The sequence below is a fragment of the Molossus molossus genome, unplaced genomic scaffold (genome assembly GCF_014108415.1).
Source record: "Molossus molossus isolate mMolMol1 unplaced genomic scaffold, mMolMol1.p scaffold_m16_p_1, whole genome shotgun sequence".
In the NCBI taxonomy this organism is placed as follows: Eukaryota; Metazoa; Chordata; class Mammalia; order Chiroptera; family Molossidae; genus Molossus; species Molossus molossus.
In genome coordinates, this window is record NW_023425344.1 from 73,243,860 (window position 1) to 73,269,108 (window position 25,249).

At 40.2% G+C, this 25,249-nt stretch overlaps 2 protein-coding genes across 13 annotated transcripts in view; both read left to right on the plus strand.

The window, feature by feature from the left end:
• The first annotated feature begins 10,858 nt into the window (after positions 1–10,858).
• Positions 10,859–11,951, plus strand: LOC118641467 (periphilin-1-like). 2 transcript variants are annotated; one of them, XM_036278766.1, is made up of 2 exons: positions 10,887–10,971; positions 11,137–11,951. In XM_036278766.1, the coding sequence occupies exons 1-2, from the start codon at positions 10,902–10,904 to the stop codon at positions 11,949–11,951; spliced, it is 885 nt and encodes a 294-aa protein (XP_036134659.1). In that variant the 5' UTR covers positions 10,887–10,901. The 2 variants fall into 2 exon arrangements, with proteins under 2 accessions (XP_036134653.1, XP_036134659.1); XM_036278760.1 differs by having other exon boundaries at positions 10,859–11,951.
• A 6,430-nt stretch (positions 11,952–18,381) lies between these two features.
• The window catches only part of PDLIM5 (PDZ and LIM domain 5), a 205,750-nt gene continuing 198,882 nt past the window's right edge, over positions 18,382–25,249 (plus strand). For 10 of the 11 annotated variants that reach the window (XM_036263313.1, XM_036263328.1, XM_036263337.1 and 7 more), the window contains exons 1-2: positions 18,382–18,445; positions 21,694–21,827. In XM_036263313.1, the coding sequence (XP_036119206.1) occupies positions 21,732–21,827 (96 nt within the window). In that variant the 5' untranslated portion in view covers positions 18,382–18,445; positions 21,694–21,731. Of the gene's footprint in view, positions 18,446–18,562; positions 18,613–21,693; positions 21,828–25,249 lie in introns of those variants that run through there. The other variant, XM_036263321.1, reaches the window with a different exon arrangement.

Here is a 25,249-nt window from a genome sequence, read left to right on the forward strand (position 1 = left end):
ATTGTCTCATTTGTGGGTGGGATTTTCCCTCAGGTTGCCTGACTGTGAGGCTCAACCTTGATCACATTGTGCAAGCTGTTTTACAGGTGCTGACAGAACAAAACCAAACCAAACAAAACTAAAAACAAATAAAAAATATACAAAGAACCCAACAACAACCACCACAAAAACAACCAGAAAAGAAAAGAGAATTAGGAAAGAAAGAAAGTATAATAAAAGAGAAAAAAGAATATGAGAAGAAAAAGGGGGGAGAAAAAGAATATGAAAGGGAAGAAAAAAATAAGAATAAATAATAGGAAAAGGAAAACAGTGATGAAGAAGAAGGAGGAGGAGGAGGAGGAGGAGGAGGAGGAGGAGGAGGAGGAGGAAAATATTATGAAAAGGACAAAAGAGAAAGAAAAATAAAGTAATAAAAAGAAAAAGAAGAGATATGAAAGAAAAAGCGAGAAAAATAATAATGTTGAAGCAATAAAAAGAAAGAAAATAATGGGGGGAAAATGTGGATTTTGTCTTGGCAAAGTTTAGTGCCTGCTGGGATCACTCTTTGGTTCTTGCTCTTATGTTGTCCGAGGCTGACTGTTTTGTGTGATGGTCTGGTCTTCCCAGGTGGTACTTTGGTGCTAGCCAGTGTCAGAAGCTGTCCAAGTTTGCCTCTCAGCAATCTGTTTGAAGCTTCAAGCAGTCCACAGTTAGTGGCTGCCTCCACTGGGTTTGGCTATGCAAGGTAGGCGCAAAGTTGCACTCCAAGGCCAGCTTTTTAGCAGCCTGCGGCACAGGCACAGGTCAGCAAACATCCCAAGGCACCTCAAGATCCTCCTCCGTCTGCCTCTGTCTGCTGGTGGGAGTGACCAAGCACAGTATCCCAGCAGCTGTTCTTTCATGTCTCTCCCCAGTGCCTCCCACACCAGACTCTCCTCGGGCGATTCTAGTCTGCACCACCCTCCCTCCACCTAAGCCCAAGGTGAAAGGCTGTGAACAAAAATCCTGTGCTCTGGCTCTTTAAAAATAAAAAATAGTGGATTTGCCTCTGGCAGGCTCCATTTCTCCCTAGCAGATAGAAGCCCCACCACCTTTCACCATTGTATGATAGTGGGCAGCTGTTCCTTGTTCTGGCACTCTTGGCTTGGGAGCGCAGCTTCAGGTCCAGGCCTCACTCCTCCCAGGAGGAACCTCCAGCAGCTGAGCTATGCCTCCATACCCCTGGCCTGCTATCTGTAGGGCAGGGCCAGCCCCTATTGTGACCCTGTGCTTCCTACCAGTCTCAAGGTGTTTTCTGCCCTTTCTTGGTTAAAAGTCTTCTTTTAACCAAGGAGGTGTGAAAATGATACACTTACTCCATTGCCATTTTGAAACTCTCAATATTTCTTGTAATACTGGTTTGGTGGTAATGAGATTATTTTGCTTTTTCTTGTCTGGGAAGCTCTTTATTTCATCTTCAATTTTAAATGCTAGCCTTAGTAGTCTTAGTTGCAGGTCCTAGCTAGTCCTCAATTGGTAATTCAGGGTGATGTTCCCCAGTTTAGTTTTATTTCCCATTTGGTTCTGGGAGGAGGTGTGAAAATGATACACTTACTACATTGCCATTTTGAAACTCTCAATATTTCTTGTAATACAGGTTTGGTGGTAATGAGATTATTTTGCTTTTTCTTGTTTGGGAAGCTCTTTATTTCATCTTCAATTTTAAATGCTAGCCTTTCTATGTAGAGTAGTCTTAGTTGTACGTCCTAGCTTTTCAACTTTTTGAATATTTTATGTTAATCTTTTCGGCTTGAAATATCTCTGTTGGGAAATCAGCTGGGAGTCTTGTGGGAGCTCCCTTGTAAGTAACTAACTTGTCCTTCTCTTTCGGCTTTTAAGATTCTCTGTCTTTCACCTTTGCCATTTTATTATAATGTGTCTTGGTGTGGGCCTCTTTTGGTTCCTATTGTTTGGGTTTCTCTCAGGTTCCTACAAACATGTGTCTTTTTCCTTCACCAGTTTGGGGAAGATTTTAACCATTACTACTTCAAATAAGTTTTTGATCCCTTGACCTCTCTTTTCTGTCTTTTTTTTTTTTTACCCCTCTGATGCAAATGTTATTACATTTCATGTTTCCCCAGAGGTCCCTAAGACTATCCTCTTTTTTTTTTTTTTTGCTACTCTGATTGGGTATTTTCTGATACCTCATTTTCCAAATCACTGATTTGATTCTCTGCTTTATCTAGCCTTCAGTTGATTCCTCCTAGTGTATTCTCTCTTTTTTTAAAAAAATTTTAAATTTATCTTCAGACAGAGTGGGAGGGAGGGAGGGAGTGGGAGAGAGAGAGAGAGAGAGAGAGAAAGAGAGAGAGAGAGAGAGAAACATCATTATGAGAGAGACACATCGATTGGTTGTTATCCGCATGACTCCAACTGGGGTCAGTGACAAACCACAATTGAGGTATGTGCCCTTGGCCAGAATCAAACCTGAGACTCTTTGGTCCACAGGCTGATGCTCTAACTGCTGAGCCAAACCAGCCAGGGCTCCTGGTGTATTCTTCATTTCAGATATTGTATTCTTCATTTCTGACTTTTTTTTTTTTTTATGATTTCTATGTCTTTTTTTAATGTTTATTAGCTCTTTATAAAAAATATTTTTATTGATTTTTAGAGAGAGAGGAAGGGAGAGAGGGGAGAGAGAGAAGAAACTTTGATATGACAGAGAAACATGGATTGGCTGCCTCCTGCACTCCCCCAACCAGAGATGAAGCTTGCAACCCAGGCATGTGCCCTGACTGGGAATCAAACTGCTGACCTTTTGGTGCAATAGATGATGCCCAACCAACTGAGCCACACCGGCAAGGGCTGTTTACTAGTTCTTTAAGGTCACACTAACTTTATCCATTCCTCCTCTGAGTTCCTTGAGCATTCTTATAACTAACCTCATTTTGAAATCTATATCTTGTAGCTTGCTTGCCTTCATTTTATTTAGTTCTTTTGGGGGGTATGTCTCCTGTTCTTTTATTTGGGGTATGTTTCTTTGTGTCCTCATTTGGCTGCTTCTCTGTATTTGTTTTTATGCATTAGGTAGATCTGCTATGTCTCCCAGTTTTGGTATGGTATAGTGGCCTTATGTAGTAGGTGTCTTGTGGGACTCAGTGGTGCAGTATCCCTGACTACCTGAGCTAGGTGCTCCAGGAATAAGCCTTGTGTGGGTTATATGAGCCCTCCTGTTGTAGTTGAATCTTTTTTTTTTAAATCCTCACCTGAGGATATTTTTCTGTTTATCTTCAGATAGAGAGGGAGGGAGAGAGGGGGAGAGAGAGAAACACTGATTGAGAGGGACATATTGACTGGTTGCCTCCTGCATGACCCCAACCAGGGCCAGGGACAAACCACAACCAAGGTACATGCCCCACTGGAATCGAACCCGTGACTCTTTGGTCCAAGGACCAATGTGCTAACCACTGAGGAAAACCGGCAAGGGGCCTGTTGTGGTTGAATCTTGATTTTTGTTGACTCATCCATGGATGGTGTTGCCCCTCTGGCTGACTATAAGGATCAACCCTGACCATAACGTAAGAGCTGCTGAGCACAGAGATGACTCCCCAAAGTAGAATTCTCCACCACAGGATCTGGTGCTTGCTGAGATCTTTCTTTTTTCTTTTCTCTTTTTCTTCTTTTTAACTCATCTTTATTGTGGAATGTATTACAGATGTCCCGCCTTTTTTTCCCCATTGACCCCCTGCTCCCTAATCCCACCCCTCTCCTCCCTCCCCCACACAATTGTCAGTGTCCGTTGGTTATGCATATATGCATAGTTCTTTGGTTAATCTCATCCCGCCCTCCCTCCCCACTTCCTTTTGAGATTCAACAGTTTAACAACCAATTTGTACTTCTTAATTCTTTCATCTTTTTCACCCATCTCTCCAGCACCCACCCATCTGGCAAACAACAAAATGTTATCTGTATCTGTGAGTCTGTTTCTGTTCTGCTTGCTCATTTGTTTATAGATTCAATTGTTGATAGATATGTATTAATTGCCATTTTATTGTTTATATTTTTGTTCTTCTCTTTCAAGAAGACCCTTCAACATTTTATATAATACTGGTTTGGTGGTAATGAACTCTAGCTTTTTCTTGTCTGGGAAACTCTTGATATGTCCATTGATTCTAAATGATAGCTTTGCAGGATAGAGTAATCTTGGTTGTAGGTCGTTGCTTTTCATCACCTTGAATATCTCTTGTCACTCCTTTCTGGCCTGCAAAGTTTCTTTTGAGAAATCAGCTGACCTTATGGGAGCTCCCTTGTAGGTAACGGACTGCTTTTCTCTTGCTGCTTTTAAGATTCTCTCTTCGTATTTAACCTCTGATGACACATTTTGATGACAATGTGTCTTGGTGTGGACCTCCTTGAGTTCAACTTGTTTGGGACTCTCTGTGCTTCCTGGATTTGTATGTCTGTTTCTTTCACCAAGTTAGGGAAGTTTTCTGTCATTATTTTTCCGAATAGGTTTTTAATTTCTTGCTCTCTCTCTTCTCCTTCTGGCACCTGATGCCAATGTGGGCACTCTTGAAGTTGTCCCAGAGGCTTCTTACACTATCCTCATTTTTTTGGATTGCTTTTTCTTTTTGCTGTTCTGATTGGGTGTTTTTTGCTTCCTTATATTCCAAATTGATGGTTTGCTTCCTGGCTTCACCTACTCTACTATTGAATCTGTGTAAATTATTCTTTATTTCAGTTAGTGCATCCTTTATTCTGACTGGTCCTTTTTGATGTTGTTGATGTTCTCACTATGTTCCTTGAAGTTGTCATTCAGTTCATTGAGCATCCTTATAACCAATGTTTTGAACTCTGCATCTAGTAGAGTGCTTATCTCCATTTTATTTGGTTCTTTTTCTGGAGTTTTTTTCTGTTCTTACATCTAGGACATGTTTCTTTGTCTCCTCCTCTGGCTGCTTTCCTGTGATTGTTTCTATGTATTAGGTAGAGTTGCTATGTCTCCTAGGCTTCATAGGGTGGCCTATTATTGTAGGTGTCCTGTAAGATCCAGTGGCACAGCCTCTCTGATCATCCCAGTTTGGTCCTCAAGGTGTACCCCTAGTGTGGACCATACACCCTTCTGTTGTAATTGAGTCTTGATTGCTGCTGGCATATCAATGGGAGGGATTTACTCTGGCTGATCAGCTGCAAGAACTGGCTGTGCCCACTGACCTCTGGCCTCTGACTACCTTGGAGGATCAGCTGGGTAGGGGCCCACCACACAGAGCAAGACTTACTTCATCAAGGTTCTGGTACCCACTGAGTCCACTCATTGAGTGTGTCACTTGTGGAGGTGGTTGGGTGGTGGTGTTTTGATGTGGTCTGAAGCTGTCCTCTGGGTGTGCTGGCTCTAGGGCAAGGTCAGCCACTGCCTGTGTTCTATCCAGGGCCACCTCGCATAAGCTACAAAAGTGATCTTCAGATGGCTGCTTCTTGTGCTGGGCTTGGAGATGTCCAGGAAAAGCCAAGTTGTGATCCAAGGCTGGCTACTTATAGTGCCAGGCCTGGGCCACTTAACGAGAGGTATGGGGCTTGCTGAGACCAGATGCTGCTTGTTTGAGAGATTTTAGGAAACTCTGAAGCAAGATCCAAGACAGGTCAATCCTATGGTAAAGCCTTTTGAAACAGCTTGGGTAGGCCCAAAAGTTGGGTGGGGAAGGGAATTACCAGGGTGCAGCAAACAGTGTGAGCCAGGTTGCTGGAATCCCAGATATGGTGCCCCCTTCCCCCATCTGCTACCCCAGGGAAGGGCTCACCGACGGAACAATGGCCTCCCACAACAAGTCTGTCCAGGAGAACGCTACCTCTCCAGCCCTCGTCCTGAGGCCAAACAGCCCAGTTTTTCCCTGTGTGTCTCTGGTGCCTTCATACTGCCTCCCCTCTGAACTTAGAGGGAGCAAGTCTGAGTAAGTCTGTGCATGGGGCCTTTAAGAGGGGCTGCCTGGGACTCCAGAAGTCTCAGTCTCCCTCAGCTTCAGTTCCTGCTGGATTTTTTTTTTTAATTTTTTTCTTTATTAATTTTTAGAGAGAGAGAAAGGGGGAGAGAGATGGAGAGAGAGAGAGAAATAGCGATGAGAGAGAACATCAATTGATTGCCTCTTCCATGGCGCCCACTGAGGATTCAGCCCACAACTTGGGCATGTGCCCTGACTGGGAATCAAACTGGTGACATCTTAGTGCATGGGTTGACGCTCAACCACTGAGCCATACCAGTCAGACTCCTGCTGGTGTTTACACCCAGAAGTTATGGGGACTTCTCTTCCTGGCACTGGAACCCTCAGCTGGGCACCTGGTGTGTGACAGGGACCCCTCACTCTTCTGAGAGGACCTTCACAGCCCAGGTGTCCCTCCTGGTTTTTATCCACCACACATAGTTATGGGACCAGCCTGTCTGCGCCTCCGTCCCTCCTACCAGTCTCAATGTGGCTGCTTCTTTAATTTTGTAGTTGTAAGACTTCCATTCAGCTCGATTTCAGGCAGTTCTGAATGATGGTTGTGCTGTAGTTTAGTTGTAATTTTGATGTGGTTGTGGGAGGAGGTGAGTACTACATTTACCTACACCACCATCTTGACCGAAGTCCTGAGATTTTTCTTTAGGTGTGCCATTTGTGGAGCTAATTGGGTTGTAGTCTGATGTGGTCTGAATTCCAACAATACATGTGTTGCTTCTAAGTCTAATTGAGAGGGACTCCACTGCAGGTCAGTGTCAGGTGCTGCCTTTGCCTGCCTTTGGGCTACCTGTTTGGTGGTAGAAAGCAATCAACAATTTATGACTGTCTCTGTTGGGTCTGACTGTGTGTGGGTAGGGCCACGCTATGCTCCAAGGCCAGTTTCCACCAGCACTGAGCCCTAGGGAAGGTCAGCAAAAGGCTCAAGGCTCCTGGAGATTATCCTCCACCTGTTAGCTGCCTATTAGGCTCAGTCACTGAAAGAGCCTCTAACAGTATGTGAGTTTTGTGAGGTAGGTTCTCAGTGAGTCACCAGGTAGGGGCAAGTGGTGTTCATCAGACCGATGCAGATTCAAACTGGCCATCAGTGCTGGGTCTGAGGCCACTTAACAATAGGGTACACAAAGGTGAACTGCCACCCACCATTGTCCATGGACATTTTCAGCAGAGCAGGGTTTCAGGGAGTCATCAGGGTGGAGTTAGAAGAGTTCATCAGGCTAAAGCAGATTAAGATTTGGCTGTGTGAAGGGAAGGCTTACTTCAGGAAATGTGGTGCCCATTGTGCATGGGGAAAGATGGCCTTCGCTCTAAAGCTACACAACTCAGTTTGTCCCGGTGTATCTCTGGCACCCCTTGAGCCTGCTCAGAATTCCTCACCAGTGTTTTCTGGAAAGACTGCAACATAGGCCAGAGCTTACAGCTATGAGGTAGAGCAGGGTCTCTTGGAGTCATCAGGGTGGGGCTAGTGTACCAGGCTAGTGTACCAGGCTAATGCCCTGAGAGGTGAATGCTTGACCCAAGAAAGATGGTGTCTGTTGAGGGTGGGGGAGAGGGACTCAACACAGACACGAGTGTACGTCTATCCAGCTTTCTCTCCAAATCCACATAACTCAGTCTCTCCTTGTATGGCTCTGGCACCCTCCAAACTACTGTCCCTCCACCAGAGCCCTGAGTGAGTGCCTGCAAGTATATGTCTGTGCATAGGCCCTTTAAAAGGATGCCGGGTGGGTTTCCAGCAGTCTTCCTTCTCACCTGGGCGGATGGAATCCCGGTTCACTTTCACAGCCAGATGTGGACTTCTCTTTATTGCACTGGCGCTCTGGGCTGGGAAGACAGGCATGGGGTTGGGATCCCTCACTCCTCAGGGGGTAATGTCTATAGCTGAGACATCTCTCCAGGTTTTGCATCTACACACCTTCTACTAGTCTCGATGTGGCTTCTTCTGGACTTCTGTTCAGCTAGTTTTCAGATGGTTATCCAGGTTGATTGTTCTATAACTTAGTTATAATTTTGATGTGGTCATGGGAGGAGGTGAGTGTGGCTTTCAGTTACTCAGCCATTTGGGATCAAGTATTGCCTATGTTTTTCACAGCACTTTTTATCATATTACTTTAACGGTGTGTTAAATGTGTTTGTTTAAAAAGCTATCAAAGCTTTAAGATTTTTTTTTGGTATGTGCCTCTAGCGGGAACTGAACCCGGGACTCTGGTCCACAGGCTGATGCTCCAACCGCTGAGCCAAACCGGCCAGGGCAGTTTTCTTTTAAGATTTGATACAGCTTTGATTAAGTCTGCTCTACTAAGATTGATTAAGGTATATCTATATCAAGTTCCTTGTTAAAATAAAAAATACAATAAAATAAAATTAGGTGTTTAAAAATATCTGATAGTTTGGTTTTATTTACACTAAGTATGTAGAAACTTTATTTTTCAGATTTAATTTTTTCTTCTCTTTATTGATATTAAAGAGAGAGAGAGGAAGGGAGACAGAGAAAGATAGAAACATCGATGAGAGAGAACATTGATTGACCACCTCCTGCACGCCCCCCACTTGGGATGGGGCCCACAACCTGGGCATGTGCCCTGACCAGGAATGGGACTGGCGACCTCTTGGTGCATGGGTTGATGCTCAACCACTAAGCCACACTGGTCGGGCTCAGATTTAATTTTTATATTTGACTTTGTATTGATGGAACAACTATATACATTCTCAAATTTTCCTTCCTAGAAGAAATTCAGAGAGGAAATAAAATATATTGTGGAGATTTTAATTTGATTTATTTCACTCTTTTTTATATACTGCAAAATATGTTATTATTAAGAGGCCCTTTTCCATAGGGAAGACTATGAATCTTAATAGAAATAATGGTTTCAGCTTAAAATATTTGAAGAAAATATTTCTTATGATCAGGTTATTAGATATAGCTCTTAATCTTGAAATGACTATTATTTATTTATTTATTTATTTTTATCCTCACCCGAGGACATTTTTCTGTTTGTTTTTTTTTTTGTTCAGATAGAGTGGGAGGGAGAGAAAGGGAGAGAGAGGAAGAGAGAGAAACATCGACATGAAAGGGACACATCGAGTGGTTGCCACCCACACGACCCAACCAGGGCCAGGGACAAACTGCAACTGAGGTACGTGCCCTTAGCAGGAACCAAACCCGGGTCTCTCTGGACCACAGGTCGACACTCTAACCACTGAACCAAACCGGCCAGGGTTGAAATGACTTTTATTATGATCATTCTTTTGATCTTTTTGCAGCTTATTTATCTAATACTTTTTGTCAGTTATGCAAAAACATTAAAATCGTCAAGGAAGATTTCATCCTGAATTAGAACTACATTGGGCTGAATCAGACTTGCATGAAAAATCATTTCAAAATTACAAACTTCCATAATATGCTCTGTAACAGCAGCCACATATTTTAGTTAAGTACACGTACTCTACAGTAAAATTCTTTGGGTTTAAATCTGTCTGTACTAGTCAGCTGTACAACTCTGGGTCAGTTATATTAACTCTGTCCTTCCATTTCCTTAACTGAAAATAATAGTACCTATAGCCTGTGATTGCTGAGGATAATATATATCAATACATATAGAGGAGTCAGTGGCTATTAATGGTTATAAGTAATGATTATTATTCATAATTTTAATTTGTTCCAAAAGTATTTGTTATGTGTATATGCCAATGTGTATAACATATGTGTGCATATAACACTGTTATGTGCATTTATATGTGCTAAAAATGCTACTCTTAATTTTCAATTTATTATAAAAGTAAAATATTGTCTTTGAAAAGTACAAAAAGGAAATAGAAGTGGAATAAAATTATACCAAGTTTCATTACCCAGAAACAACCATTGATAACAGTTACACATAGACTTTTTAAATGAATTTTAAAATGTAAATTTTGATGTCTAAAGTAATAGTATTAAGTAAAAGTGGATGGATTTTGTTATTTATACATCTTAAAACTGTATTTATTTGGTTAAAGCTTTTAAATTCTGAGAAGACACAGGCACAAAACTTTGGCTAAAGTGTAGTTAAAAATATGCAGTTATGTGAAATAATCAGATTATGAAAATATTTAAAGATTCCAGTTTCATACCTCATAGATTAAGAAAAAATCTTGCTTACTTTATTAGTTAACCTTTCACAGCTGGCAAAAAGTGAATTTGAGGAATTTCCCATAATTAATTTTATAAAACGAAATACCAATAGGTAGGTGTATATTACACACTGGTAGAATTGGATGTGACATGTAAAATTAAGTATAGTTTTTGTTTATGTTATCCATCTATATTTATTCCTTTAAATCATTTCTTATCTTAAAAAACAATTATATACTTTAATCAGATTTTTGATGAATTGATTCATCACTCTTAGTACTACATCCCTTACATTTTGGCTAGAAATGACATGCCTTAATGCATTCCACTATGTCTACACACGTGGATAACTTCCAATGAAAATATTAGTTTCCTTGCTTTTCCCAGAGTATGTAAAAAGATTTCATAAACACTTGATAGTGGTACTATCTTTGGGGTGGAGAGATTTTATTGAAAATAATGCATGTTAAGATTAGTTTACCTCAAGGATCTTTCCAATGCAAAATACCACTTGTTTAATGGCCTTCTTTGTACACTTGTCTCATTGATAATTATGTCCTCATAGCTCCAGCACTGATGGAGAGATACATGAAAAAGCATTAAAAATTCTAAATCCAAACAATGTAAAAGACCACCTAATGGATCAACAGAGATTAATCAATGATTTGGGACAAAACTGTGCTGAAAGAAATTGGGATCTAAAAATCTATTAATTTAGACGCTGGCGCTTCTGCTGACGTCTTGCGCGCGCCGGAAGTGCCTGGCGGCGAAGGGCGAGGAGCGGTTTACCACGTTTACGGCGTCTCCCCGCGCCCAGGGCTGTGGCTTACAGAAGAGGTGAAATGTGGTCTGAGGGACGACATGATGATGAAAGGCTTCCAAGAGAACGAGCACCGCCTCGAAATCACCCCAGCGATGGCGACCATAGAGTAGTTGATGGTGTGCCAAAGAAACCACCGCTGCCAGGCAGGCCAGTTGAAGGGAGCTGCAATAGATATTACAGTCAGGTTGATTACCGAGACTATGACGAGGGCCGCAATTCTTCCCATGATCGAAGAAATGGTCCACCGCACAGAGGAGATGAATCTGCCTATAAGTGGACAAGGGATGATCATTCTGGAAGTCGTCAGCCTGAATACAGGGACATGAGAGATGGCGGCTCTAGAAGAAAGAGTTTCCACGCTTCCCATTATGTGAGAGACCAGTCTCCACATAAAAGAGAAATTCTTTTTTTAAGAGACTCACCTGTGATCAGAAAGGATTCTCCACACAGCAGATCTGGCTCCAGTGTCAGTAGTAGAAGCTACTCTCCAGAAAGAAGCAAAACGTACTCTTTCCATCAGTCTCAACGCAGAAGTAAAGAGAGACCTGTTTGGTCTTTGAAAACATCAAGAGACACTTCATCCTTAAGTTCTTCAACAGTTCCTTCATCAAAGGTGTTAGACAAATCCAATAAGCTAACTCAAAAGGAACTTGCTGAGGCTGCAAGTAAGTGGGCTGCTGAAAAACTAGAGAAAGCAGATGAAAGTAACTTACCTGAAATTTCTGAGTACGAGGCGAGATCCACAGCACCATTGTTCATTGACCAGCCAGAAGAACCTGAGTCAAATGCAACAGACGGCATAGAATTATTTGAAGACAGTCAGCTTAACAGTCGCTCTAAAGCAATAGCATCAAAAACCAAAGAGATTGAACAGGTTTACCGACAAGACTGTGAAACTTTTGGGATGGTTGTGAAAATGCTGATTGAAAAAGATCCTTCATTAGAAAAGTCCATACAGTTTGCATTGAGGCAGAATTTACATGAAATAGGTGAGCGGTGTGTTGAAGAACTCAAGCATTTCATTGCAGAGTATGACGACTCTAGTCAAGACTTTGGAGAGCCTTTTTAGACATTTACTTGCTCAGGCAAAAAGAATAGTTCTAGATTTCCCCCCCCCCAATTGTGTAAATCCTTAATATATGGATTTTTGTGATGAAGATAGCTACTTTATGATAGTTGACCTCCTTTCCAATATCAAATTAATATCTAAAATAGTCTTAAGATATTTTAATTAGAATTTGTTTTATCTACATGTAGAGCCTCCTAATCTATTACTTATCTTTTCCCCTCTACAGTGATGGGCCAATTAAGGGTTCAAGCCCCGGAGAAGAGCTCTCTATACTTACTCCTGTTCTGTAGTCTTCCACAGTATGTGATCATTTCATTTGGTCACACTGGTGTAATCTTTAGAAGTCATTCCACTTAAACATTTATAATCTTTTTTGCATTTCATAGTCAAGTATACCATGTGAAAATGTTAGAATTCTAAATTGTGCTCTTACTGACTTGTTGCTTGCTTATCTTAGGCTTTGTAAGTTTTAATATGTTTAAGTAGAAGAGCCAAATAAACTTAATACTTTGGTAAAATAAATAAATAAATAAAAATCTATTCATTTAAAATTAACTTAGGACTAATATAAATTTATGTTACCATGATGAATTCAGTCAATTCATATAGTTGTTTTTTTGTTTGTTTGTTTGTTTTTATCTTCACCTGAGGATATGTTTAGTGATTTAGAGAGAGGGAAGAAGGGAGGGAGAGAGAGAGAAAGGGAGAGAGAGAAACGTCAATGGGAGAGAGAAACATTGATCAGCTGCCTCCCATAAATGTCCTGACTGGGGTTTGAACCCTCAACATAGGTAAATGCTCTGACAGAGAATCAAACCCTCAACCTTGTGGTGTACTGGATAACACTCTAAACAACTGAGCCACCTGGCCAGGGTTTGTATAGATTTTTAAAAAATAACAACAACACACAAATTGGTGTTGCTTTAATCTTATTATACATATAATACTTATTCTCTAAAAATTTGAACTATAGAAAACCAAAAAGTTGGAAAATTAATGGCTTCATAATCCCATCTCCCAAAGATAACTACTGTTAATACTTCAGTATATATACTAAGACAAGGTCTAGATTTAAGAAGTATTTGTGATTCAGAATAACGACAATTGTTACTAGCTCTTTTATTGGTTAGAATGTTGGCAACATGAAAAGAAAAAATTTATTTCCAGGTTCTAAGTAATGGTGGGCGATACCACAGCACTTTAATTTGATGGAAATGCTTGTACAAGCCCTAAAATGCCTAACTTAAAAAGTCATCAATTTAAAAAGTCCCAAAAGCATAAATCCAATTTTTTTCAGAAGATGAATTTGCTTTTAAAATCACTTATATCAACAGAGTTGAGGCATGGTGGATGCTCAGTAAAGAAGTGTGCATAGCATTTTAATGATTTATGCTAAGGTGTTGATGATTCTAAGCGGCCATTTTTATAGTGATCATTCTAAATCATCTTTCTTCACGTTTTCCTTAACTCATTCACTACAAATGTGCAAGACACTATAATGAGTACATGGAAATCTGACGCTTTCTTAATTTACTTCTTTTTGGTTTCCTAGCCCACTACTCAACTCTTTTTACATGAAGACAAACTTGGAAACTGAGGAAAATGGAAAAACCTGCTTCTCAGCCTGTCCTGACTCCCAGGCTGAGGAGATTAATTTCTTGGCCAAGTAATTGGGAAGCAGAGCTAAGGGTCATTTCTTACTTTCTGGACTTTCTTCAAATAGCATCTTTCTTTATATACTCAAAATTTTCCATTCCTGACCTACATGTTTGTTTCTATTTCATCCCTAAATTCACATAGTCTATCCTAATAACCAACACAATGATTCAATCTAAATAAAGCATAAGACAGGCAAAACCTGGATCTTATTATGAGGACTATTCCTCTCTTTCAAAGTCTCAAACTTGGAGCTTCCCATTACTTTTTTTGAGTTCACTTACTATCTACCCTTCCTATTTATACCCCTCACTTACCTATTAGCTGGTTTATTTTTTTGCTTGCTAAAAACTGCCAGTGAAATGCATAGTCCCTTTGAAACTTGCTCCTCTTTTTTCAGTATTCGTTATTAATAGCACCCACAAAAACTAAATTTGAAACTTGGAACCTAATTGTAACAAATTTTAACTTCTTTCTCAATCACACATTTGCCTAGGCTTCATGGGTCTGTTCTTAGAGGCTTGCTCATCCATTTATTATTTTGTACTAGATGCCTGCTTTAGTCTGGCCTTCTCCCAGGATTCTGTACTAACCTTTAGAACGACACTGTCTATGCCTTTAGTCTCGTTCTCCCTAGATTACCAAATGTTTCTTTAGGTATCAGAATAGTTACACTTCCTCTCCATTCTAGATTTTAAACATTAAATAATCATACCTATGAGTGGTTTATTTACCTTTCAGGATTAGGACTTAAAAGATAAATTGACTTAGAGTAGTACAGGGACTTTTAAAAGACATACTTTATAGTTTATTGGGTGCAACTGTAAAAACTTGTCACAGCCATACCATTTTGTAATTAAAAGTTTCTGTTATTTTTGAGTTACTGCAAGAGGATTCTGAGTCATGGGTTGGATACTAAAATGTTGAGCAAACATTTATACACTTAGGTAAATACTGTTTAGATGGAATATTCTTTAAAAATATTCCTGCTAAATCAGTTCATCTGTAGATATGCTTTTCTTTTCTACTTTAGCTTTTTTGTGCCCTGGCTATGATAAAGTGAAGCCTTTAAGAGGATTTTGTTTATGGGGAGGACTCAATGCTTAGCAGGCAGAGTTAACGAGGCTAAGGACATTGATCTGATTTCTTAATGGATCAGATATCTTCCTGTTAGTCTGTACTCACAGACTGTCCTTCAAAACATGGCCAACTATTTCAAAAATATTAGTCATGAGTGAAACAGAGAAAGGGAGTCAGAATGGCTGAGTGGCGATTCATTCTAAAACAAGTTAAGGCGCATGCCCCTATCAGAGTGGTTCAGGAGTTTCATCCTCTCTTACACAAGTAACTCAGCATTTATTGACTTTTCATAATTTGCTGCAGATTCTACCTCTTTGGCCCTCAACAGTGTTAGTTGCCATAGCTGTCCATCTTATTTCTCTGGTCTTTAAAGTTGGATGGCTTATTGAATTTACCGAGAGGCAGTGTGTCGAGATGAAAAGAACATGATTTTTAGAGTCAGACCTTCTGCCCTATTTGTATCACTAATCAGTTGTGTGGCCTTGGTTAAATTTCTTAATCTCCAAGTCTCTATTTCTTCCTTTGAAAAAAATACCTACTTTATATTGTTGTAAAAATTAAATAAGATAATGTACATAAGTCACTAAGAATAAACTGGATGCATAATAAATGCTGAAGTTGTGTACTTGTCTTTTGTGATACACAATAAATCTAACAATTGGTTAGTAAAATTCCATTTGGATACCATGTATTTAACATCTACTTGGTGCCAAGCATGTTGTGTGGTACTTTATATATATTATCTTTACTCCTCATGATAATGTCAAAAGGTTATTTATAACAACCATTTCCTTTAAAATGGAGAAACTGAGAAAAGTTGCTGCTCTCTGGGATGCATGGTTCTCACCTAAGCACAATACACAGTTAATTGAGGATATAGAAATATTTCTAGGGAACTGGGTTTTAAATATTGTAGTTTAATAGTTACCTAGGGGTGGAGTTGGGCCAGGAGGGAGTGTTTGTTAAAAAGGCAGATTCCTGGGGCCCATCTGCAAGGACCCTGGGTCTGGGTGGAGACCAGGAAAATGCAATTTTGACAAGCTGCCCATGCCATTTTATTTTTATTTTTTATTTATGTATTTATTTATTTTTTAATCCTCACCGGAGGACATTTTTCCACTTTTTTGTTCAGGTAGAGTGGGAGGGAGAGAGAGGAACAGAGAGAGAGAGAGAGAGAAACATCGATGTGAAAGGGACACATCGAGTGGCTGCCACCCGCACAACCGACCAGGGCCGGGGACAAACTGCAACCGAGGCACGCGCCCTTAGCGGGAACCGAACCCGGGTCTCTCAGAACTGCAGGCCAACGCTCTAACTGCTGAACCAAACTGGCCAGGGCTGCACATGCCATTTTAATGTAGTTGTTTCTTTGGAGAACACTTGGATAAAAATTGGTCTATACATCACACCTTAATTTGATTCATTTACTCCATACTCCAAGCTTTAAACTGTGGTAGGAGGAGGAGGATTCAGAGGCAGGCTGGCATCTATAGGCTGAAATTGAATTTGCATAAATAAGAATTTGCCTCTCACTCTTTACTCTTCTTCATCACCTCAAGATGCTTACTCTCTGGTAATACCTTCATACACCACCTGCGATTATTGATGTCCTTAGTTAACCTTTGTTGATATAGGCTCAAATGGACTGTATCAGCAGCAAACAGATGAGATGAAGCAGAGAGATAGGACCCTTACAGAGTAACTGACCATTGTCCTGCAAAACTGTCACAAGTTGTAATCTCTTGCAACCTCAATTTTATTAACTATAAATGATATGACATTTGACTTAGAAAGTTATTGTAAGGATTACCACTGTCTAGCACATGGTAGGTATTTATAAATAACAGCTATTGTTATTATTTATTTATTTATTTATTTGGGTGAGATATCAAACATGATAACAGATATTAAAACACTATGTAAGCTAGCTCTTACACTAGGAAATTCTTCTCTCTAACATAATCTTTTGGAGAATGTGATGAAAGCTGTAGACCAGTGCCAATGAAAATATAATACTAGTCACATAGGTAATTTTAAACTTTTAGTATGCACATAAAAAACAGGTGAAACTAGCCTGGTTTGTGTGGCTCAGTGGATTGATTGGCCCATGGACTGAGAGGTCCCAGTTCCATTCTGGGTCAGGGCACATGCTCGGGGTTGCCGGCTCCATCCCCAGTGTGTGTGTGTGTGTGGGGAGGACATGCAGAAAGGCAGCCAATTGATGATCGTTGAAAAACAGGCGAAACTAATTTAATGATATATTTAACAAAATATACACATTTTGTAATTTCAACATGTAATCAATATAACATTATTAATGAGGTATTTTACATTATTTGTTTCATATTGAGTCTTCAAAATGTAGTGTGCATTTTTATACTTCCATCATATGTCAATGTGGGCACTAAATTTCAATGGTAACATGAAATGCAGTGCTACCCACTAAATAAAGTCGGGTTTAATGGAAATAGGTTACCCTGCTTCTGTTTTTAAATTCAAATTAATGGAATTTATATAAAACCAAAAATTCAGTGCCTAAGTTGAAGTAGCCACATTTCAAGTGTTCAGTAGCCACATGTGGCTAGTGGCTATGGTTTTGGACAGAGCAGTTTGGGATCTCTAGAATTTTGTTTCTATTTCTAAGGAATACATGGACCCATGAGGTTGATCCTTACTTTATGCCTTGGTTAAGAATACTGGTTTCAGCCCAGCCAGTGAGGCTCAGTGGTTGAGCATTGACCCATGCACCAAGGGGTCACTGGATTGGTTCCGGGCCAGGGCACATGCCAGGGTTGTGGCCCTACCCCCAGTGGGAGGCATGCCAAGGGCAGCCAATCAATGTTCTCTCTCATTGATGTTTCTATCTCTCTCGTTCTCCCTTCTTCTCTCTCTAAAGTCAATAAAAAAGAAAAAAGAGAAAAAATATTTAAAAAGAATTGTCCTTTTCACATTTTATAAGCCAACTCATAGTTTAAAGAAGTCAACAAGTTACTTTCCATATGTTCAATAAATATTATTCATGTTTAGTTATGAATAAACTCCTCAAACTAAATCAAGCAACTTTATAGAAACTGGACTATTTAAACTTTATCGAAAGTGGACTATTATTGATTTAGATTTATAAAAATAAACTGAGGATATGGTGGTTGATCTTCCATCACTGTGTTCTGGTGTGACCACAAGATTTAATTTCTAGATATTAAAGTGACTGATTTTCACCATCCTAACAAGCAAACTTCAAGGTTTACCTTTCTCAGGGCACATAAAGTGCGCTCTCTCTCAAAACAAACAAACAAAACAAAAGCAAAAACAAAAAACCAGGCAGTAGCCGCTGAACTTGCATAGACAGGGATTTATCTATTTTTAGAGAGAGCAACTGCTTGCAATTCAGTTTCTGGAGAGAGAAATGCATCCACTGCACAACAGACTCGCGGAGCCGACCTTTGCTAGGCACTGCTCAAACACCCCTAAGACTACTCTCACCAAAACTCTGTAGCGCAATTGTTTTTCCGCTGAGCCTTCAGCTCGCCCCAGCCAGCAGGAGCGCCGGGCTCCGCCGCAGCCTTCCCCGCCCGCACCGCGCGGTGGGGCCCAGCCCGAGGGCGAGGCCGGGAGCGAAGGGGGCGTGCCCAGCTCGGGGGCGGGGCCGTGGAGCGCGAGGAGGCGGAAGTTCCCGCGGCTTGTGAGGGCGGCGCACGCACCGCGAATCACTTGTCAGCGCTCGTCTGAGGCGGAGGCAACGCAGCGCCGGACCCGAGGTGAGTGGCCACCCGCAGGGGATGCGCGACTCTGATTCTCCGTAAGGAGGAGGGAAAGTAGCGGCCGTCCTGCGCGGAGCGCGAGGGTGGCCGATCTGGGGAGGCAGAGGGGGCGCCTGTTGCGCGGGGCGGTTTCTCAGGTGCTTTCTGGCCGTGGAGCAGCGGAGGTGGGACAGCGGCGTGGGAAGGGGACGCCCGGGGAAGGGTGGCGCGCGAGGCCAGCGGACGGGCACTGGAAGTCCCGGAGCCCGGGCGGGCCAGGATGGGCGCAGCGAGGGCAGCGACGCGGGAGCGGAGCGCCCTGGATGGCGAGGGCGGGCGCGGAAAGGCCCCCGGGCTCCCTGCCCCGGCCCGCCGGCCTGCTCCGGGCGTCTCCAGGACCCACCTTGGCGTCGGGGTCCACCACGTCCTGCGCGAATCTCTCTCGGGGCAATGGGGAGGAAGCGGGACTCGGTGGGAATGGCGTGTTAGTTTTTGTTTCCTCTCACGCTACTGAGACATTTATTTCTCCGCAGATATTTAGGATTTTGTAACCTGTTTGGGGAAAACTTCCGTGCGTCCGGAAGTAAAGCTAGTTTTAAAAAACAGATCTGTCGTGAATGCCAGATATATTAATATTTGTGTGCCTTTGGGGGCGTTTTTAAGACTGTGCCTTCGTTGCGTTTGACAATAAGTGGAAAAAGGAAGGGCGTGTGGACAGGGCAGAGCTTGGAAAGAAAATTCGTGGTTGCGCTGGGCAGGGCAGGTCTAGGGTGTGATCGCCAGATCCTATCCCAAGTCCGCCGCCTTCCTGACCATGAGGACGTCGGAACCCGCCTGCCACGGAAACAGCCGGCTCTGGAGCCTTATTTGGCAAACAGGGCTAGGCGAGAACATCTGCTGGAAAACCGTCTCTCGGGCTGCTTTCATCCTGTGCCTGTGGCCTCAGTTCTTAAGCTCTATCTCCACTGTCTCTCAATCTGGGGGAAAAGAGAACTTCAGGATACTGCTCTTTAATTTCCGACCCTTCTTGTTCCCCTGAGCAGTTAGTTCACCACGAATTCTCTTTCCCCCCTTCTCACCCACCAAAGAAACTGGGATAGGAATGTGGGAAATAACCAACCTTCCTTCCCAAGTACCAGGGCGAAGACATTGTTTAGACTTTCCCTAAGGGAAAATCCAGAACTGTACAGAAGTTCCAACGTTTTCTACAAGTTTGAAAGAAGAGTAGGCTGCTATTCCCTGCCTGCTTGGTATTTTAAGAAGAGTTTGGGCACTAATAACCAGATGGAGGAGACCTGGAAAAGGCCAATGATACTACCATTGCTTAGGGTCAGAACATTTAAAGACAAACTAAGCTAGCAGGGAGAATACTAGAAACGACACTGGACTAGAAAGGAAATGACACTGGTTCTGTAGTGTGGTTATGACCTTGCCAGTGCTAGAAATTTTAGTAACAAATGGGAGAAGTCATGAAGGGAACTCCCAAGTAAGAAGACATTGCATGTACATGCGTGGATACATAAATACATTTTGCATTGTAGTGAACAGTGGGTCCAGAAGTTGAGCCTACCTTAAACATTCTTTTCTTGATAAAAGTTAAAGATTAAAAAAGAAGGGAGTACAGGCTGCCTTTGAAATATCTATTCGCTTTATAGACTTCTGATTGTAGTATACTGTGTCAATATCAGAACAGTCTTTTCTAGTTCTATGAAAACCTTCTCTTTTATTATAAGGGGGAAGGAATTAAATATATGTGGCTCCTTATCACTTCCCTACTATTCGTTTTTCACGCATATCTAACAGTTTGGCTTCCGGCCTGGCCTTTTGCCTTTTTATTGCCTTGTGCCTGTGCACCATTATTGAAGTAGTGTATTCTTATTTAGTACTTCAGTATACTACCATGCCAGTGGGAAAACTCAGTTTCTAGGTAGATGCCATGCAGATTTTCACTGATTTAATTTTTCAAGAACCAGACTTATTTAAGTAAGTTTTGCCTCATTTTCTTCTTATGAAAAGATGGATTCTATTTGCTTTTAATGTGTCCAGTGGTTCAAATATCTACATCTGTCACTATCAATTTGATGTGATGGCATAGAACTTTTAAATGGGTTAAAAAATATTTTAAGACAGGTAATATAGGTGATGATTTGGTTGAACAGCATAGATTTTTAAGGAAGAATGTGTTAGATTAAAAAACGTTTTTAAGTTATTAAACTGTATTATATTGTAAATATTTTTAAAGAGGGAAATACTTTGTTAGTATTACATCTTAGAAAATCTCCACTCCTCCCATTTTCTCACACCCACATGTAACCACTATAACAATCAATCCCAAACTCCCAATTCATACTTTTTTGCTTTAGTTTTTCTTGGGTAAAAGTGCTACCATGAGAGTCATTATGAGAGCACTTCCAGCAACACACAGAAAAGAAGGCACTGAAGCACTGGATCTCTTCTGAAGCTCCTATTCCCTTTCATGCATTAAGATTACACTCCTACCACATTTAGTCGGTGTGGTAAATGATCACCTTCTACTATGCCTGACGAGGTGTGTGTATAAACAAAAAGCAGGCTCTGATTGAAATGTCACTGTGCTAGAGTATTGCCTATCTTGGACTGTCTGAAAGAAAAAGAAATGTTACTTAAATGTAGAATAGTATATCACATCCCTATAACAGGAAATTCAAGCTATAGTTTATGATCAAGGAGAATAGTTTTATACATTAAAAAGCAACTCATTTTAAAGAATTTAGTAAGCATGAATGAGTCTATGAATTAGCAGTATTTTTCATATGTTAGAGTAATTTAGAATTTAAGTAAGTGAAATTGAAGGTTTCTTGCCAATTACAGGCAGGAGAATGCATGAGGTAGAGGGAAGGAGAAAATCATATTGAGTTAAACTTGAAATAAAATCTTGTTCTTCTATATATAACAAAATGTTGTAAATACTTTGAGTTAAAGTTTGTTTGCAAAGAGCCACAAATCGTAGCAAATTGTAAAACTGATCAAGTGTCTAGAAATATATTCTGATATGGAATTTTTAAACTATGGAAATTGGCGTGGGTTTAGAAATTGTATATTAGCTCATATATTCCTTTTTTTAGACTGAAATGAAAACTTAATATAGACTTATACTCTATAGCCCCTCATACCCCCCAAAACAAAATACTGAACATAATTTAGTTGGGTCTACATTAAATACATTTAAATATGTAATAGGGCTTCAAATACATTTTGTTAAAGCATCTGATTTTTTTTTCTCACAGTTTCACTTTCTGGGATTGGACTTTGAGCCATTAGAACCATGAGCAACTACAGTGTGTCCTTGGTTGGCCCAGCTCCTTGGGGTTTCCGGCTGCAAGGTGGCAAGGATTTCAACATGCCTCTGACAATCTCTAGTGTAAGCAAACTTTACAGATTTTATTACAGGTGTTTATTCAATGCTTAATCCTGGAAACCTCAGGACTAATTCTCTGGATGACCTGTTCTCTACTTACTAAAATTGTCTATGGGATTTGATCTCAACAGACTTAGTTACCTGTAATAAAGGATGTGGTGGGAGGGAAGTTAGCAAGGATAATTGATTTTAATTTTGTTTATTTTTCAGTTTCCCTTCATCATCTTAATGATAAAACAGAAAGTATTTCACTAGGGGTAGACTTCAGATCTTTAAACTGTAACTAATTTGGAGAATTTTCTGGATCTTAGTTTCTTCATATGTAATAAAAGAAGGTTTTACTATGGAATTTTCATGGTGCCTTTCAGTTCCAAAGCTGTTTATTAAAAATTGTTGATCATTATTAATGAAATGACTGTTTTTGGTGTTATTCCCTTAGCTTACTTTCTGGTGAAGGTGATGGCCAACAGTAAAATAGCCCAAAGCTACTTACCTTTGAAGAAGAAAAAGACTTGGATCTCCAATTAGATAGTCAGTCTTGAATAATTGAGATTTGGCTGCTTACCTCATTATGAATTTAGTTTGAATGAATTCTACATATACATTTTAAGGATATGTTTACCTGATGATAAAGGGAGTAATTATAGCTTTTATTTATTAGGGCTTGGCTGTGTCAGGTACTGTTTCAATTTAATCATCAGTAGGTAATTATTGCGATTAATTACTTGTATAACATTCCAGAGGGATTTTTTATGTGTATATTCAAATCATTGTGAATGTCCACTCACCTTTACTTACATGGTAGTGTATTGTACACCCTATTCCACACCTTGCTTTTTTTCTTAGCAATTTACCATGTGGTACTTTCCCTATTAATCTATTAATATAGAGAGAGTTTTTTTTTTAAACAACTATACAGAATTCTCTTGTAGGGAATTTATTTAACCATCTCCTATGGAAGGGTATTTATATTGTTTGCAACATTGCTATTACAAACAGTGCTACAGTGGATGCCATATATGCATAGTTTTACATATATATGTATATAAATTTTTTTTTTTTATGAATTTTTATTTTTTTGTTACAGATATTTTACCTTTTTACCCCATTGGCACCCCCCACCCCACCCCCCCTCCACCCTGTCCCCGGCTTAGTTGTCCATGTCCATTGGATATGCATACATGCATATAAGTTCTGTGGTTTATCTCTTCCCACCCCCCCACCCCCCATCCCCTCTTCTGAGGGATGTCAGTCTGTGCCCTACTTCCATGTGTCTGGGTCTACTGTATTCCTCAGACTGTTATGTTCATTATATTCCGTATATAAGTGAGATCATGTGGTATTTGTCTTTTTCTGCTTGGCTTCTTTCACTTAGGATAATACTTTCCAGGTCCCTCCATGTCGTCTCAAAGGATAAGAGATCTTTCTTTCTTACCGCTGCATAGTACTCCATTGTGCATATGTACCACAGCTTTTTTATCCATTCGTCTACTGGTGGACACTTGGGCTGTTTCCAGATCTTAGCTATTGTAAATAGTGCTGTATATGTATATAATTTTTGATAGGTTATGTAATTTACACTTTTGTGCAGTGCATCAAAATACCTATTCCCACCCCTCACAGCCTTATCATCAAATTTTGGGATTTTTGCCAAGTGCTTTGCATGCATCATCTCGCTTAATTCTTATGCCAATCTGTGAAATAGTGGTTTTATTCCCATTGTCCAGAACTGTCTAGGAGCTCACCTGAGTGGTATAGAAGAGCTGGCTTTCAAGCAATTGTTATGCTACCTCCCTGATAATAAACTTTATCTTAAATTTAAGTTCTCGAACCTCTCCTATCTTGAACAGTTGGGTTCTTGACCAAGTTGTTAGATGTCTCAGTTGTCCAACAAAACTTAGGTTCTCCACTTGACAACCCTTCCACGGTAATGCATCAGCCTGATGAAAACATCTCTCGGGCCACAAACCAAGGAGAGAGAATGCATGAGTATGAGTCAGTTTACAAAACCTCAAGTTGTTAACATCACAGGAAATTGTGCTGTGAATATTTTTGTGTGTTTATTTTTCTTTTGTACAGACTTTAGTACAATTATTTATTTATTTTTTAATCCTCACCGGAGGATATTTTTCCATTTATCTTCAGATAGAGTAGAGGGGGGAGAGAAACTTCCACGTGAGAGGGACATATCGACTGGCTGCCTCCTGCATGACCCTAACCAGTGCTGGGGACAAACCACAACTGAGGTACATGACCTTGACCGGAATCGAACCAGAGACTCACTGGTCAGCAGGCCGCCACGGGCCAGGGCGATATTAGCACAATTAGCACAATTTTAAAACTTAAAAGAGGCTATTAACAGCGCTGATGTTGCTAAGAGTGTGAAAGTACTCACAAAATAATGATCACAGGCAATTGAAGAGGCACAAAAGGTATTGTTGATTTGGATAAATGAAAAGCAGTTAGCTGGTGACAGCATTTTGGAGGCAGTGATATGTGAAGAGGTGAAGATGCTGCATGCTGACCTCCTGGAAGACTCCCCCCTGGAACAAGTGCTGAAAGCGATTCCTTTAAGGCAGGTAGGGGGTGGTTCGATACATTTAAGAGGAGAAGAGTTTGCTTATGGATTAAACAGTACATTAGACATGTACTGTGTACAAGAAAGGTTAACACAGAATCATTTGGGTCTGGAACAGATTCCATTTCGATTATTTCTAGTGGGAAAAAATAATTTGGTTTTTGAACAAATCCCTTCTCAAACAGCCTTCAGGAATGAATTAAGTTCGAGAACGGAGGTTTCACTGTAGATTGTTTCAATAATCATTAGAATGTGATTGCTTTGTTAAATTATATACATATAATTTATATACATTATATACATATAATATGTATACACACACACACTGCTTCTTACAACATATATTCAACTTGATTTTGAAAGATTAAAAATAAATTTCTAACACTTACATGTTTCTATTAAAATACTGCAAATCAAGGCTTACTAAATAAGTGTTCTTGGCTGCGGAGTTTTAAATAGCTATCATTTCTTGTTTCTTGGCTATGGATTTTTAAATAGTTGTCATTAATTAAGCACTAATTTCTGTCTTGATTTTAGTTTTTCAGATTTTATAAGGAAATACATACATGTAATCTAGCCTGAAAGTTTTAAGACTTCATGGTTGGATGAAATTTTAAATGTAAAGCATCCATGTAAAAACATGTCTTGTGATTTATTCCTATTTGAGCAAGGAAATATTTTTTTTCCTACTGAAGATCTATAATGAGGAAAGAAACAATACTTGAATACTGTCTGTTTTTATGTTCTATTAACATTTTATATTAATTTTGAATATCTTTAAGATAATGGACTACATTTTTTTTTAGTTAACAATATTTCAGTTTGTTCTGAAAAGAAATAAATTAAC

Bases quoted from the DNA above. Each gene is read 5' to 3' on its own strand.
- LOC118641467 (XM_036278760.1), top strand. From the start codon at position 10,902: ATGTGGTCTGAGGGACGACATGATGATGAAAGGCTTCCAAGAGAACGA.